Source organism: Plecotus auritus (assembly GCF_963455305.1).
Source record: "Plecotus auritus genome assembly, chromosome: 1".
Lineage (NCBI taxonomy): Eukaryota > Metazoa > Chordata > Mammalia > Chiroptera > Vespertilionidae > Plecotus > Plecotus auritus.
The window spans coordinates 47,625,871-47,643,328 of NC_137770.1; the positions used below are offsets into that span (position 1 = coordinate 47,625,871).

Here is a 17,458-nt window from a genome sequence, read left to right on the forward strand (position 1 = left end):
ATCGAACCTGGGACCTTTCAGTCCACAGGCCGACGCTCTATCCACTGAGCCAAACCGGTTAGGGCAATACAACATACCATATTAATAAAAAACAAAAACCACAGGATCATCTCAATAAATGGAGAAAAAGCATTTAAATAAATTCTAAATTCCATTTTCATGACTTAAAAATTTTTGACAAAAAGGGCACCTATGAAAAGATCCACAACTAATATCATACTCAATGGTAAAAGACTAGATGTTTTCCCTCTAAAGAGCAATATAAGAATGTCTACTCTTCAAATTCAACAGCATGAAAAGGATTATATACCATAACCAAGTAGGATTTGTGGAACACAAGGATGGTTCGAAATATGAAAATTAATCAGTATTAATATACCACATTAACAGGATGAAAGAGAAACCATATGATCATCCAAACTGATGCAGAAAAAAATCATTTGACAAAATTTAACATGCTTTCATTATTTAAAAACTCAATACCAAGAACTAGAAGCAAACTATTTCAACATAATAAAGTATATATAAAAAAAAAAACACCACAGCTAACATCACACTCAATGGTAAATAAAAGCTTTTCCTCTAAGCTCAGGAACAAGACAACTTTCTATCCCTCTTCCTTCCTCTCTCTAAAAATCAGTAAATTTTTTAAAAAAATAAAATACCCTGTTATCATTAAAAAACACACACAATAAACCAAGTGTAATGGAAACCTACAAAATGGCAGAAAATATTTGGAAATCACATATCTAATCAGGGGTTAATATTCAAAATCAATAAACACCTATAATTAAATAAATACCTCCTATAATTCAAGAATAACAAAACAAATAACCCAGTTAAAAAATTGGCAAAGGACTTGAGGAGACATTTCTAAAGGGAAAATATACAAATAGCCAACTAGTACATGAGTTAATAGATGCTCATCATGAATCATGAAAAAAATGCAAATCAAAATGAGATAACTTCAGGCCCATCATAATGGCAAACAAACAAAACAAAACAAAACAAAACAAAACAAAACAAAACCAGAAAGTAAGTGTTGGTGAGGATGCAGAGAAGCTGGAGCCCATGTGCATTGTTAATGGAAATGTAAAATGGTACAGCTCTGGAAAACAGCATGGTGGTTCCTCAAAAAATTAAATATAGAACTAGCATTATGACCCAGTACTCCTACTTTTGGATAAGCAGGATCTCACAACAACCAAGAAACTAAACAACCCTAAATGTCAATCTACAGATGAATGGTTAACCAAATGTGGTTAGTATATACATTCAATGGAATTCAATCAGCCTTAAATGGGAAAGAAATCTTGGCATATTCTACAAATATGGACGAAGCTTGAGGGCACTGTGTTAAGTGAAGTAAGCCAGTCACAAAAAGACAAATATGATTCCACTTACGTGAGGTACCTAAAATATACAAATCCTTGGAAAGTGCAATGGTGGTTACTAGTGGCTAGGGAGGAGGAGCAGATGGGGAGCTATTTAATGGAAAAAGTTATAGTTTTACAAGTTAAAAAAAGGCCTAGAGGTCTATTGTACATCAATATGAGTGTATTTAACACTACTGAACGGCACACTTAAAAACGATTAAGAGGGTAAGTTTTTTTGCCACAATTAAAAATTCTAAAAAGAAAATTAGACACATTCATTAAAAATAATTATACTCCCCCGCTCCCTAAAAAAAGAATGAAGCACTGTTGCATGCTGTAACATGAATGAACCCTGAAAACATTATGCTAGGTGAAAGAAGACAGTCACAAAAGGCCACATGCTACATGATTCCATTTATATAATATCTAGAATAGGCAAATCCATAGATGGAAAGATGATTGGTGGTTTTCAGGAGCTGGGGGAGGGGGAAATGAGAGGGACTGATAATCAGTAGTGTTTCTTTTGGGGAGGTGATACAATTTTTTTGAATTAAATACTGGTGATGGATGTACCACTCCATGAATATACTAAAAAACTTTGAACTGTACACTTTAACAAGGTGAATTTTAAAATATGTGAATTATATCTCAATGAAGCTGTTTTAAAAATGCAAACATCATAAACTCACAGATTTGAATTACAACTTGTTTTTCAACTTCTGTGTAATGGGAGATATTACAAATTACAGACCAAGGTAAAATATTTAAAACATATAATAGAGGGATGACTACTATGCATTATATACAAAGCATGAACCAACAAGGAAAAAAATACAGGCAAGGAAAATAAGCAAAGAATATATGAACAAGCAATCACAGATTACAAATAGTTAATAATCATAAAAATGTTCAACTTCAGCAGAAAGCCAAAAGTATATAAATTAAAACAAGATATTATTTTTACTTTATCAGTTTATAAAAACTTTAAATTATTGATGAAACTGTGGGTAATAAGTGCTCTCACAAAAATGTTGGTAGGAGTGTAAACTTTTTTTGGGTGGGGGGTGCAGAGGATGGAATTTATTAGCAACTTAGAAGTATGGATATCCTTTCACAACAAAGTAGGAAAATTGCTTTGCATTTAAAGAATTAACTAAGTACAAAAATATATATTCTTATACTAAGGCCCCGTGCACAAATTCATGCACCTTGAAAGGAACTGTGGGCCACGAGGCAGTGGTAGGCACAGGGGCAGGTCTTGGCCCATCCTCCGCGCCCCCGCCCAGCCCCCCTCCCGCTGCAGCCCCGGGTCCTGTCTGCCAGTAGTTCCGCTCCTGTAGCTGCCATTCCCACGTGCTAACAGCATCGGCCCCGCTCACACCTGCTGACAGTGCAGAGCGATTGCGGCCGGCACCATCAGCACCAGCACTGGGTACCGGCTGTAGGTGCTGGCAGCAGGTGTGAGCAGCAGGTGGGACCGCAGTGCGCAAAAGCAAAGAATTTTCAGTAACCACTAGAGGCTCAATCCCAATGACAGCGACCGGCACCCTGCCTCAGTCTGGCACCCCCACTCACCTGCTCCACCATCCCACTGCGGCCAACACCCACCATGTTTCACGCATGCCCCTGGTGGTCAGCGCACGTCATAGCGACAGGCTGTTCGGTTGTTCCGCCATTCGGTCTATTTGCATATTAGCCTTTTATTATATAGGATATAAGAACTAGAGACCCGGTGCATGAAATTCGTGCAAGAGTAGGCCTTCCTTCCCCCGGCTGCTGGCACCAGCTTCCCTCTGGCACCCAGGACCCAGGCTGGCTTCCCTCCAGTCGCCCGCAGGCACTGGGGACCCAGGCTGGCTTCCCTCCGGCAGCCCGCAGGCACCAAGGACCCGAGTTGGCCACCCTCTGGCCCCTACTTTGTCCAGAAGGACATCTGGTCTAATTAGCATATTACCCTTTTATTATTATTATTATTAGAGAGAGAGAGAGAGAGAGAGAGAGAGAGAGAACCAAGAACAGGTAGAAGTCATATGTTAAAGCAGATTCTTAAAAACAATTCAGCCATTTTATTTTTACCTACCTTAAATAATGTAATTATAATACTGCATTCAACATCCAGCTTCTTTTGCACTGCAATATCCCATTCTTTGAATATCTAAAGCTTATTTACATTTTAGTTTTAAGAAACTTAGCAGCAGTAGTGTGAACAAATTAAAATGACTAATCTCAATACAAAACTACTGGAGTCATCTGCAAGCACTGTCAGCACTGAAATAGTATAGCTACTAAAGAAAGGGAATGCCCCAGATTATCTACCAACAAAATTTCTTAAAGGAAAGAAATGGATTGCCAAATTGGGTTGTCCCTTTGTTGTACCATGATTACCACAACCAAGTCCTCAAGCCAGCTAGTATGGTAATTCAAATTTTGATGGAGAGACTAAACCAAAGTGGCATAGGACCCACTGGCAAATTCAGAAATTCACATCAAGTACTATATATACACTACACATTTGATCTTTAAATTCCATCCCAATAAAAATATATGTTGGATTTCTTTGTTAAACTGTACTTACTTGCTTCTGGACCTAAATAGCTGGCTCATTAATCTTACATTTAAAAGTACAATTACACAGAGGGGTTCTTTACTGATTCTGATTGATAAGATTCCTTTCCAACCAAAGAGACTATCGTTAGTAGTTCCTGAAATAACACTCAAGAATACAGACCCCCATTTATTAAAAACACACTAAATTCCTTTAGGCTCTGGGTCACTATATACAAATAGTAATAAAATTATTAAATTCATCAGATAAAAAGAATATTATTTACAAAGGAATGTAGATTTAGAAGGGTAGCTTGGATTTTGTTTTGAAAATCAGATATCTGTAGCCAAAAAGTTTCTAGGGAAGAAACCCACCTACAAAAGAAATATGGCTTTTGACTTCCCAAAATTCTAGTACAGATCACAGCTTGTGTTGAATGGTTAGAAGGCAAATTTTCTAAAAGTAGAGAAGCGTGCGTAAAATCTTTGAATGCCTTTTCAGTAATTATTAGAGCCTGCGTCCTTGAATTTGCATCACCTGATCTCCAAGCACTGGCTATTAGGCATATGAAGGCAAATTCAATTATCAAAAATGAGAGAAGGAAACCGTGAAATATAATCCAATGCCAGAGGAGCCCTTAGCAGAAAACACTGGTAACCAATATTATTAAGATGTAGCAGACACCTTACCTACACTGCACAAAACAAGATGGATCATTTTAACTATTTAGAAGTACTGACGCATCTGCGCTTGTTTTCCTAGGGCAAAACCAAAGATAGATAGATAGATGAATAAGATAGATAATATATATAATTAAAATATATAATTCAAATGTTTTCAACAAATTATTCCCAAGCCTAAAATAATTATCATTTTCTATATTAAAATCTTCTACTTTAAAGGGAAAGCAATCAACCTAGCTTTCTAAAATACTGAAACTAGAAAACCAGCACACCTAAGTTGTTGGTCAGTTTTCCCTATAAAATATCCATATATTATCCCACATCAAATTAGAACTACTTGTAACAGAACTCAGGAATCCAAATACTATATATATATATAACCCAGACAAGAGAAATTTGTGGTGTTTTACAGAAAAGATTGTTTGACAGATAATAAATAGAAATCACCTTCCAAGACTTAAAAAAGAGAACTATAAAACAAGTGACCTGATTAACCACAAATTGAAGAATAGCCTTCAATTTGTGGTTAACAATTAAAATATGTCTCAGTGTTTCAGATTCTTGTCTGTAGCATCCAAATACTTTCCCAAAAAAATATTAGGGCACTTTTAGCATTAGGAAGAACAAAAAGAGGAGCTCATCTTTACAGATCATTTCCAATTTTTTATGATCATTTTTAGTAAAAAAAAATTAAGATGCCTGTGAATTGTTTCATTTTATCCTCAGTTACTGTCACTGTCCTCAATGAAAAAAGGATTAAACTGTAAAGTTCTAAAAGAAGCACTACAAATGTAAAACTACAAAAAAAACTTAATTTACTTATTACCTCCCTACTTCTCTAAATCTTTCTCCCCATTATAACCCTTCCAAAGAGGTGACAGAGAGCTAAAAGATTTCTTAAAAAAAAAAACCACACAAACCCTCACTGAAATTATTCTCAATAAAACTACTAATTTCATTGTCTTTGGAGAGTTAAATAAAAATAACACAAAAGAAAATTTATTCTCAAACCTGTTAATACCAGTTGCACTTGTAATTACAAAACTTAAATATTACAAAACTGGTTATTCAATTCTGAATCAAATCAAATACTGCATCCTAAAGAATTATTCTTTTAGTCACTATGAAAATATTTTGTTTTTACCATTATGCTCTAACACAAGCCAACTTAATAAATATAAACAATAATATTCTAAATAATTTTATTATTCTAAATAATATTAAAGTACTGAGGGGAAACATATCTACATGGACATTAACAAAACATCTTAATCCAAAATTATTTGACTTTTCATAATTGTGTAAATTTCATAGCTCATCAACACCAAGAGTGGCACACTATGTAAATGATATTTCAAAATACCCATTTTAGCACATGGTGCTCAATATACTATGAAGATGAAAATTTTTCTGTGCCCTATTATTTACATGAATCAATAATATATGTGGCTAAGATCCTGCTGGGTTAAGTCAGTATTTGAGATTCTCCTCTTCATTAAAACAAAAGCAGAAATAATCACACACACACACACACACACACACACACACACACACACACGCACACTGATGACTTCTAACTAGAGGAACACAATAGAAATATTTTAAAAACTTATGTCTAAAGTTAGTGTCTATGGATTCTACATTAAATGTGCTATCTTTGTAATAAGGAGAATATTTTTAAATAGTCTATTAAATATTTTCTACCTCTCATAAGCTACTGTTTATGATAAGTGATATACCTCAATTGTATTTGGATGAGAAAATGGTTAAAATTCACTGAATTAAAGTAAAAGACTATAGTATTTAAATGAATTGGAGAGCTAATAAATGTTTACCGAACAACTACCATGTAATAGGTTCATAGCTAGTTATTATCCTATCTAATAAAGAGGGAATATGCTAATTAACCATCACTCCATCACAAAGATGGCTGCACCCACAGCTGAGGCCAAGTTCCCATAGGAGCCTTAACAAGCAATCACCAGGGACCTGAGGCTACGCCCTCCCCCGCCCCCGTGGGGCTTGACAGGGAACCTCAGGCCGCGCCCCCCACCCGGCGGGGCTTGACAGGGGACCTCAGGCCGCCTTCCACACCCAGCAGGGCTTGACAGGGGACCTCAAGGTGCACTTCCCGTCCTGGTGCTGGGCTAGAGGACCTCAGGCTGCTCCCCCCGCCCCAGTGCCAGGCCAGGGGACTTCAGGCCATGCCCCCCAACCAGCAGGGCTTGACGAGGGACCTCAAGGTGCGCTTCTCGTTCTGGTGCTGGGCTAGGGGACCTCAGGCTGCTCCCCCAGCCCCAATGCCAGGCTGGGGGACCTCAGGCCACGCCCCCACCAGGTGGGGCTTGACAGGGGACTTCAGGTCCGCCCCCCACCCTGTCACTGAGCCAGGGGACCTGAGGGCTGCGCCCCCCTGCCTGGCGGGGCTTGACAGGGGATCTCAAGGTGCACCCCCAGTGCTGAGTCAGGGGAACTCAGGCCGCGCCCCCTGCCCAGGGGGGGACCTGAGGCTGCACCCCCCTGCTGATGAGGCTTGACAGGGGACCTGAGGCTGCGCGCCCCGGGCTTGATGGGGGACCTCAGGCCATGCCCCCCCCCCCAGTGGGGCTTGAAAGGGGATCTCAGGCCATGTCCCACACCTGGCGGGGCTTGATGGGGGACTTCAAGGCACGCCCCCCGACCCCGGTCTGGGCCGAGGGACCTCAGGCCACGCCCCCCATCCTGGCGCCAGGCCAGGGGACCTGAGGCTATGTTCCCTGCCCAGTGGGGCTTGACAAGAGTGGGACTAGCCAGGTCTGGATCTAACCCAATTGGGGGGGAGAGGGGGGCGGGAAGCGGCCGGGTCTGGGTCTCACGCAATTTTGAGGGGCATGTGGGTGGGCGGGAACTTGACTCTGGGTCCCGTGGTGTGCCCCAGACTCTGACAGGAGGAAGATTTTCCTATACTAATTTTACTAATTTTCTTTCATCTCTCACACTTCTATTATAGAGAAAGGGCAAATAGCAATATTAAGTTATTTTCTCTAATTAATCCCCTTTTAATGTGCACAAATTTCATGCACCGGGCCACTGGTGGGAATATGTCAATGAATACAGCAGAGCCCTTACAATTTTAAGAAACTAAGAACAACAAAATGTTTTAAGAGCATGCAGAAAAGTGATATCGATTCTGAATGGGAAAGGAATACAGGGGAAATCTTAGAAAAATTAATGGAAAAGGTTTTAAAAAGCATATGGTATAGGCCTCATAGAACAAACAGATTTTTAACACTGACAGGCAAAAATACACAATAAGTCAAGCATTTCACTTTACAACCACCTTTACTTCATCTCCCGTTCTTCTAGTTAACTATAGACAATAAAATACATTATCTTTAATATGTGCCCCCAAAATGAAAAAAGCCTTAAAATTAAAAGTACTTTAAAATTAAAGAAGTAATAATAAAATTATTGTAAAAAATGGGTAAGAATTATCTAATAAAGTGGGGGATAACAAAACAACTATTTTGACTTTATAAGAAACATGAACCATGCATAAAGACATTCAGCTTACATCAGAACATCTAAAAATCTGTTTAAATCTAGTGCTTAAGGCCAAAATAGAACGGATACAAATGAAAAATTAAATTTAGCTGTCACATTCTGGACTTGAGTCATTATACTTCCTTATGAACTATCTGTTTCTAATTATATGGGGAAATATAAATATATGGGGAAACCATATATTTAACCCATTACTAAGTTCACATTAAAAAATTCATAAAGAGCCCTGGTTGGTGCATCTCAGTGGTTAGAGCATAAGCCCACACACAAAAAGGAAGGGGATTCAATTCCCAATCAAGGGCACATAGCTGCGTAGCAGGTCCAATCCCCAGCCCTGGTTGGGCCAGCAACCAATCACTGTGTCTCTCTCACATCTATGTGTGTGTGTCTCTCTCTCCCCTCCCATTCTCTAAAAAAATCCACGGGAAAAATATTCTTGGGTGAGGATTAACAAAAAAACAAAACAAAAAAAACCCCATAAAGATAGATGTGCCCTGAAGTATTAAAGCTTTAAGATATAAATTATGATATACTAGAGGCCCGATGCATGAAAATCGTGCAATAGTAGGCCTTCCTTCTTCCCCTGACTGCCGGCACCGGCTTCCCTCTGGCACCTGGGACCGGGCTTCCTTCACAGCCCCAGCTTCGTCCGGAAGGTCGACCAGAAGGACGTCCGGTCTAATTAGCATATTATACTTTTATTATTATAGATTAAGTTATGGCTACAAAAGCATGAAAAGACAATTAGTACAGACAATTAGAAATAAATATATATCCAAACAAAATATCTCAGTAAAGTATTTCAAAATAAACATTTTTAATTTCCTTAATTTAAGTTTAATTTAAACCATTATCCAACATAACCATGACTTGTCCAGTCTGCACTTCCACTCTCTGAAAGAAAATTTAGATACATGTGTAAACAACATCTATTCATACTGGTACTTGTATGAAAATAAAAACAACAAGACACATTAATTTAGACTATAAGAAAATCTGAGAGCTAGGAATCCAATCAAATAAAAGCCACCAGCATTTTTTCCTTTAAATCTCAGATGATGTTTACTACAGCATGTTTTTGGCAACAAAACACTGAAAATATCTTTTTTTTTTTTTAAATATATTTTATTGATATTTTACAGAGAGGAAGGAAGAGGGATAGAGAGCTAGAAACATCGATGAGAGAGAAACATCAATCAGCTGCCTCCTGCACACCCCCTACTGGGGATGTGCCCGCAACCAAGGTACGTGCCCTTGACCGGAATCGAACCCGGGACCCTTCAGTCCGCAGGCCGACGCTCTATCCACTGAGCCAAACCGGTTTCGGCGAAAATATCTGTCTTTTAATAAAAGACTTTAAATCATGGAATAGAATAAAATCTTTAATAAGATATGAGCTATAATAAATATACATGCTCACATACATGCCATATATAAATGTGTGTGTATATATCTGGCCTTCAATTAAAAATGTAAATAAATGAGACAAAGAGAGATGCCTATAAAATATGTTACGGGGGGGGGGGGGGTTGACATCACAGAATACTATGTATGATTCTTCCTTAAAAAACAAGAAACAAATTGTTTTTTTAATGCATACACATTAAACTGATAATGAGGAAAGGACTTGGCATTTTCATTTTTTTTTTAAAATATATTTTATTGGTTTTTTACAGAGAGGAAGGGAGAGGGATAGAGAGCTAGAAACATCGATGAGAGAGAAACATCGATCAGCTGCCTCCTGCACACCCCCCACTGGGGATGTGCCCGCAACCAAGGTACATGCCCTTGACCGGAATCGAACCCGGGACCCTTCAGTCTGCAGGCCGACGCTCTATCCACTGAGCCAAACCGGTTTCGGCGGCATTTTCATTTTTTATAATGAACATGTGTAAGCTTCATAAGCATATAGGTTCTCAACAATTGTTAAGTTTTCTTATTATGGCTATTTTTAAAATAAAATGTGATATAAAATTCAAGTTGTATGAAAATAACTCCTACAGGAGAAACCAAGATGGCGGCATAGGTAAGCACCTAAACTGCTGCCCCACACAACAATTTCAAAACTACAACTAAAAGATAGAACAGACACCATCCAGAACCACAGGAGAGCTGGCTGAGTGGAAATTCTACAACTAGAAGGAAAGAGGAAATCTCACGGAGAAGGAGCGGCAAAGAGCTGAGGTACAGAGACACGCATGCGCAGAGAGGAAGGGCGGCGGAGTGCCTGGCTGGCTTTCTCTGGCGGGAGGGGGAAAGAAGCACCTGACTGCACTGAACCCCAGTTCTGACTGCACTGAACTTCAGTTCCAGGCAAAACCCTGTGGACCCAGGCTCACACAGGGGGAGTTTGGACTGTCAGGTAGAGAGAAAGGCACACAGAGACTTGGAGACTCAGGGGAGCCGCGGCGGCAGGGGTCTGAAGGCACGAGTGTGCACAAAGACTGACTGTGGAGGTTACCACAGGCTGTCCCTGGCGGAAGGGAGTCGGAAGCTCCTGATTGCACTGAACCTCAGTTCCAACTGCACTGAACCGCAGTTCCCGGCGAGCCCCTGGGGACCCACGCTCTTACGGGGGAAATCTGGACTGTAAGGCGGAAACTCGGGAACCGCGGAAGGCAGAGGTCTAGAGACTCGCGCAAGGGCAGGGCTGATGGGAAGCCAAGACTGTCTGCCCCGCCCTGAGACTCCACCCCTTCCAAGCTGAGCACAGAGGCTTTTGCAATCTGGCAAGGCTAATCCTATAAGGCTGTCTCCAGCACCGAAAAACTCCCAGTGTAGACACAGCTGATCCTCACAACCAACTGGCCTGCAGGTCAATTCCTCCCAGTGATACCAACAACAATCAAGACTTAACTACAACAAGGCTGTACACACAGTCCACAAAGGGGTGCACCACGAGTGTCCACCTCAGGTTAACTGGGGAGGCCGACCCACTGGGCCATATAGGAAACCTAGCACACAAAACTACTCTACCAACTCAGGGAAGCAGTGAAAAATGGGAAGACGAAGAAACAGATCACAAACAAAAGAAATGGAGGAAAACAAACGAATGGATATAGAATTGAAAACCACGGATATAAGGCTCTTCAAGAATATCCGAGAAAAGGCCGATAAATATAACGAGACCCTCGAAGATATGAAAAAGGACCAACTAGAAATTAAACATACACTGACTGAAATAAAAAATATTATACAGAGACCCAACAACAGACTAGAGGAACACAAGAATCAAGTCAAAGAATTGAAATACAAAGAAGCAAAAAACACTCAACTGGAAAAGCAAAAAAAAGAAAAAAGAATACAAAAAGTTGAAGATAGTGTAAGAAGACTCTGGGACAACTTCAAGCGTACCAACATCAGAATTATGGGGGTGACTGAAGAAGAGAGAGAGCAAGATACTGAAAACCTACTGGAAGAAATAATGACAGAAAACTTCCCCCACCTGGTGAAAGAAATAGACTTACAAGTCCAGGAAGCGCACAGAAGCCCAAACAAAAGGAATCCAAAGAGGACCACACCAAGACACATCATAATTAAAATGCCAAGAGCAAAAGACAAAGAGAGAACATTAAAAGCAGCAAGAGATAAACAGTTAATTACCTACAAGGGAGCACCCATACGATTGTCAGCTGATTTCTCAACAGAAACTATGCAGGCCAGATGGGAGTGGCAAGAAATATTCAAAGTGATGAATAGCAAGAACCTACAACCAAGACTACTCTACCCAGCAAAGCTATTATTCAGAATGGAAGGTCAGATAAAGAGCTTCACAGATAAGAACATTCTAAAGGAGTTCATCACCACCAAACCAGTACTATATGAAATGCTGAAAGGTATTCTTTAAGAAGAGGAAGAAGAAAAAAGTAAAGAGAAAAATTATGAACAACAAATACATACCTATTAACAAGTGAACCTAAAAATCAAGTGAATTAAAAATCTGAGGAACAGAATAAACTGGTGAATATAACAGAATCAGGGGCATAGAAAGGGAGTGGACTGATAATTCTAAGGGGGAAAGGGATATGGGGGGTGCAGGAAGAGACTGGACAAAAATCGTACACCTATGGATGAGGACAGTGTGGGGGGAGGTAAGTGCAAAGGGTAGGGTGGGAACCAGGTGGAGTGGAGTTATGGGGGGAAAAGGAGAAACAATTGTAATAATCTGAACAATAAAGATTTATTAAATTTAAAAAAAAAGAAAATAACTCCTACAATCTTGATTTATTCAGGTAAATTCTGCAAAATATAAAAACAAACATTTCCCAGTTCAAAGAATTTCAGTAAATGTTCTCAAAATTCAACACTCAACAATCCCCCAAACTGAAATGTTCATTGTAACAGGGGTTAGCAAATTTTTTCTGTGAGGGCCAGACAGTAAATATTTTAGGTTTTGCAGACATACATGGTCTATGTTGCATATTCCTTTTTTTATTTTTTTTTTAAAGAACTCTTTAGGAACATTTAAAAACACACACACACAAAAAAATCCTTAGCTCAGATCCACAAAAAGCAGCCGGCAGGCCATAGTTTACTAACAACCACTGATTTATAACAACAAACAAGCACCTGGAAATTTGATTTACACCAAAGGCATTAGAGATCACAATAATGTTTGCTTTATTCTTCATTAAATTAAGTAAGGTTGCATTATAGCAATTAAAATTACAAACTGATTGCCCAGCCGTATGGGTAAGTGGTGAAGTGTCGACCTATGAACCAGAGGTCATGGTTTGATCCACAGTCAGGGCACATGCCCAGGTTTTGGTCTTGATCCCCCTGCAGGGAGCATGCAGGAGGCAGCCAATCAATGGTTCTCTCTAATCATTGATGTTTCTCTCTCCCTCTCCCTTCGTCTCTGAAATCAATAAAAGTATATAAAAAGTAAAATAAAATTGCAAGTTGATTAATAAATTAAATTCTATTTAATATTCTAGAAAAAACATAGTATGTGAAATTTCAAGTATTTGTATTATATTGCCATGATTATGTATGTGTGCACCTGCAAAGCACATATGTCCACTTTAAAAAGTCAACTGAAACTGAAATACTACAGATCAAAGCTCAAATCTCCTTTTAAAATAATTAAAACCATGAAATCATTTAAATAATCAAAACTAGCTAGTAATTTGTTTTATATGTCTTAATTTCTTGAAAATTAAAAACTGAATTGAGAGGTCAGTAATAATTATTGGGTTTTTAATTTTTTAATTTGTAAGGGTTATAATAAAATATTAATCAGTAATTTAAAATATACTTCACAAGTTTATATTCTTGAAGACATTTTAATATTTACTGTGTCAGCAACCATCACTAAAAACTTGACTACACTTCTATTGTCTAACAGATAGCTTTTATACATTTGATTCTGTCTAAAATTAGAAGATCATTATTATCAAGTGTAAATTTCATTATGAATAATCAACTGGGTCAAATTAAAACTCTAAAATGAAAATGTATCCCCCAAAAGTAACCAAATAACCATTATAGAATAATCATCTTACCTAGACTGGTGGGTTTTATCAGTTCATCCAATAAATCATAAAATGGCAATTTTTGAAGTTTTATATCCGGATGGACTGGGTGAAGAGCTGATGTAAGGTGTGGGAGTTCCAGTTCATGTTTAGGTCCCAGAAGAGAAACAGGGAGTAATGGTGATGATGTAGGGTGACCATCATAAGTGAGCTGTGGAATGGTAGATGGAGACAAAGTTGCTGGCATAGGACCTGAATGTACGCTGGGGATGGACAAGTCCGCAGGCGTCATGATTTTCTGGGGGAACCTCCGCCTATAGAGTTCTTTAATTTTCATTTGTACAGCAGGACTGCAGCCAGCCTTTAGCAAGTGCAGGGCTTTTGTGAGAAGTTCGTGTTTGCGTCCGTGCTTGTTTCTCCCAGCGTAGCCCAATAGTACTTGAAGTTCAGAAACTCTAAGGCTCATAACCATTTGCTTAGAGACAAAACAAAATGTAAAGCATTAGTATTCCAAGAATATAATTTACAATATTAAACAATACTTTATTATAACACTTTCTCCTTATCGTTTGCTTAGACGACAATTTATTTACAGTGAGTTCTAGTTATTTCAAACTTAGTTTAAATCATTTAACATAAGTAACCAAAGAAAATTAATATTCATAAATTCACTGACTTCTACCCAGGGTTATGAAACATTTTAAGACTAACCACATCTCACCTCATCCCACTGTTTTGATAAAACTGTGAGTTCTTTATCAAGCACTTACTCCAGAACGCTGACTGATATGTGGATGGCAAAATATAATAATGAGCTTTCAAGAAATTTGTTTTCTTAGGGAAAAATTACATAAGTATACATGAAACATATAAGCAGCCCACTTCAAATACCAAATGTATACAGGATATAAATAACATATTATCAAGTACTACATTCTATACTAATTCTGGAATTTGTAGGACATAAGCTATACCTTTTTTGACCCATTATATATTAAATATATTTGATATTTTCATATTGGTTTTCACTAAATATCTCCAAATACACAGGTGTTATCCTTCTTGCTTCATGTATAAAGAAACTAGTTAAGAGTGTTAAATAACTTACCTAAGGCTACAGAGCCACTAAGTAGCAGTCGGGATTCAAACCCAGTTATGTAAGATTCTAAAGCCCCTTCTCTTTACACTAAACCATTAGGAAAAGGATGGAGCGGGAAACACTATTGAGGGACTACACTGGCAGGGCCAGGCTAAAAAGTCCAGGAGTTCAATGCACATGCCCTAATGTGTAAGGCTATAGTAAAGAAATCTATTTAACTTTGTTTAACCCTGTGTTCCCAAACTGCTTTGGTCATTGTTTCTCCATTTCCTCCCAACTACTAAGAAAGAGACTGTCAACACCATCTACACCAAGCATGTCAAACTCGTGGCCCATAACGAGTATTTATGCGGCCCAGCCAATATAACAGTGTGAGCAGTTATTTACAACTAGAGGCCTGGTGCACGAATTCATGCACTGGTGGGTCCCTCGGCCTGGCCTGCGCCCTCTCACAATCCCGAACCCCTCGGGGGATGTCAGACTGCTGGTTTAGGCCCAATCCCCTCAGGGGCCAGCCCATCACACCCAGTCCCGATAGGGGCCAATCGGGGCCCAGAAGGGACCGCGGAAGGGCTCCAGGGCTTGTCTAGCCCATCTCGATTCGTGCACCAGGCCGATTTTGGCCCGATCCCCGCAGGTCAGGCCGAGGGACCCCACTGCTGCACGAATCTGGGCACCAGGCCTCTAGTATGCATATAAGATCTTTGGTTAATCTCTTCCTGCCCTCCCTCCTCCCCTTCCCTCTGAGATTCATCAGTCTGTTCCATGTTTCCTGGTGGTCAGTGCACATCATAGCGAGTGGTTGACTGAACGAATAAGCCTAAGTGACCATTACGACCGGCTGACCGAATGACCAGTCTTTATGATGCGCACTGACCACAGGGGGCAGACGCTCAACACAGGAGCTGCCCCCTGGTGGCGAGTGCACTCCCACAGCCTACCTCCCGCAGCTGGCCAACTTCCCGCGGTCCCTCCCCCAGGCCAGCCAGCTCTGATGGCCCTAATCGGGACTGGCCAAGACGGCCCTAATCGGGACTGGCCAAGACGGCCCTAATCGGGACTGGCCAAGACAGCCCTGATAGGCCCCAATTGCCGGCCAGGCCAAGGGACCCCACCCGTACACAAATTCATGCACTGGGCCTCTAGTAGATTATGAAAGAAAATAAGTCTCCTGTCAGATCCAGAATTACTGACATTCACCTTGGGTCAGTTTTGAAAGTAAACACTGTGAACAAGATTTCCCCCGAAGTAGGAAAGACAGCAGCAAAGAAGCAATGCCATGTTTCAGGAAGAAAACATTAATTTTACCATTGCTCTTGTTCTTTTTTTAAACTATACTTTTTGAAATAAACCTACGTTGCTATGAAAATTGAAGCTTTTGTTTTTTTGCAGCCCACATAAACTTAAACCTTATTAACTAGTATTTGGCCCGTGTTAGCTTTTGAGTTTGACATGCTTGATCTGCACCAATCATCTCATTTTAAAGTGGAGGAAAATGAACTCTATTGAAAAGAAATGACTTACCCAAAATCATACATCTATTAACAGCAAATCCTGACTTTATCACCACTAACCGAAAGGTGTTAGGGTGGAAGACATATGTAAAGCTTACCATTTGCTATTTCCTCAACTGTTTCATCCCCTCACAACATACTAAACTGCCTTCCTTAATTCCCCACCACTCCCTGAGATTACAGCCTCCCCTAGCCAATCCTCTAGAAGTTCTTTGCAGATTGCAAAAAAAAAAAAATATATATATATATATATATATATATATATATATATATACACACACACACACACACACACACACACAAAAAAAAAAGTGAGGAAAAGAGTGTATAAAGAGCTTTATATGCTATATAGCTGGTTAATCAAAGAAACATGAGCTCTTCTACTTCTCTGGTCTAGAAAATGCTTTGTTTCCTCCAAGTCCAGCTTTTGCCCATTAGGCCTAGAAGAACTAATGACTCTCTCCTTACTACTTTTACTGGCCATTTTTCTTATCTTTATTTTAGCACTAAATCACTGTATTATAATTTTCTGTTTATAAGTGATTCCATGTCCAGAATGAGATCCACTAAGACACAAGGCCATGCATGTTACCCTCAGAATCTAACACTGGGGCCTGACAACAGTAGAAACTCTTCAAATGCCTAGAGGGAGGGGGGGAAGGAAGAGGAAATCTGTTTTAATCTCTTTCTTAAAAATATACCTCTGGCCTGGCCAGGGTCAGTAGTTGAGAGTCAACCAATGAAACCAGGAGGTCACGATTCAATTCCCAGTCAGGGCACATGCCAGGGTTGCGGACTAGATCCACAGTGGGGGTGTGCAGGAGGCAGCTGATCAATGATTATCCCTCATCGTTGATGTTTCTTTCTTTCCCTCTTCTTTCCTCTCTGAAATCAATAAAAATATATATTTAAAAAAAAACATTTAAAACGTGTGTGTGTGTGTGTGTGTGTGTGTACATGTATGTATGTATCCTGTACCCCTCCATCAGGCTCCAATTTGGACTACATGCTCTCTAGGCCTGTACACAATTATGGTCATACCAGGATTTAACTTATCCTGGTAATTCCCTTGTCTCTCTTCCATAGTGGATCCTATTTCCTTAATCTCACTTGCTTGTTGGTTTTCTCTTTTTAGTAGGGTATTTCTACCCTTTGTACTTCCCATAACCATTCTCCATTTTTTTTATTTCTTACAATGTCCTCTGGCTTCCAGTGTTGCTGTTA

At 39.5% G+C, this 17,458-nt stretch overlaps 1 protein-coding gene across 2 annotated transcripts in view; it reads right to left on the bottom strand.

Annotated features, from left to right (window-relative positions):
• The window catches only part of PIAS1 (protein inhibitor of activated STAT 1), a 134,741-nt gene that overhangs the window by 80,760 nt on the left and 36,523 nt on the right, over positions 1-17,458 (bottom strand). Inside the window, exons 1-2 of one of the 2 annotated variants that reach the window (XM_080648141.1) lie at positions 16,936-17,119; positions 13,652-14,096 (exon numbers count right to left, since the gene is read on the bottom strand). In XM_080648141.1, coding sequence (XP_080504267.1) covers positions 13,652-14,096; positions 16,936-17,016 — 526 coding nt within the window. In that variant the 5' untranslated portion in view covers positions 17,017-17,119. Of the gene's footprint in view, positions 1-13,651; positions 14,097-16,935; positions 17,120-17,458 lie in introns of those variants that run through there. The other variant, XM_080648142.1, reaches the window with a different exon arrangement.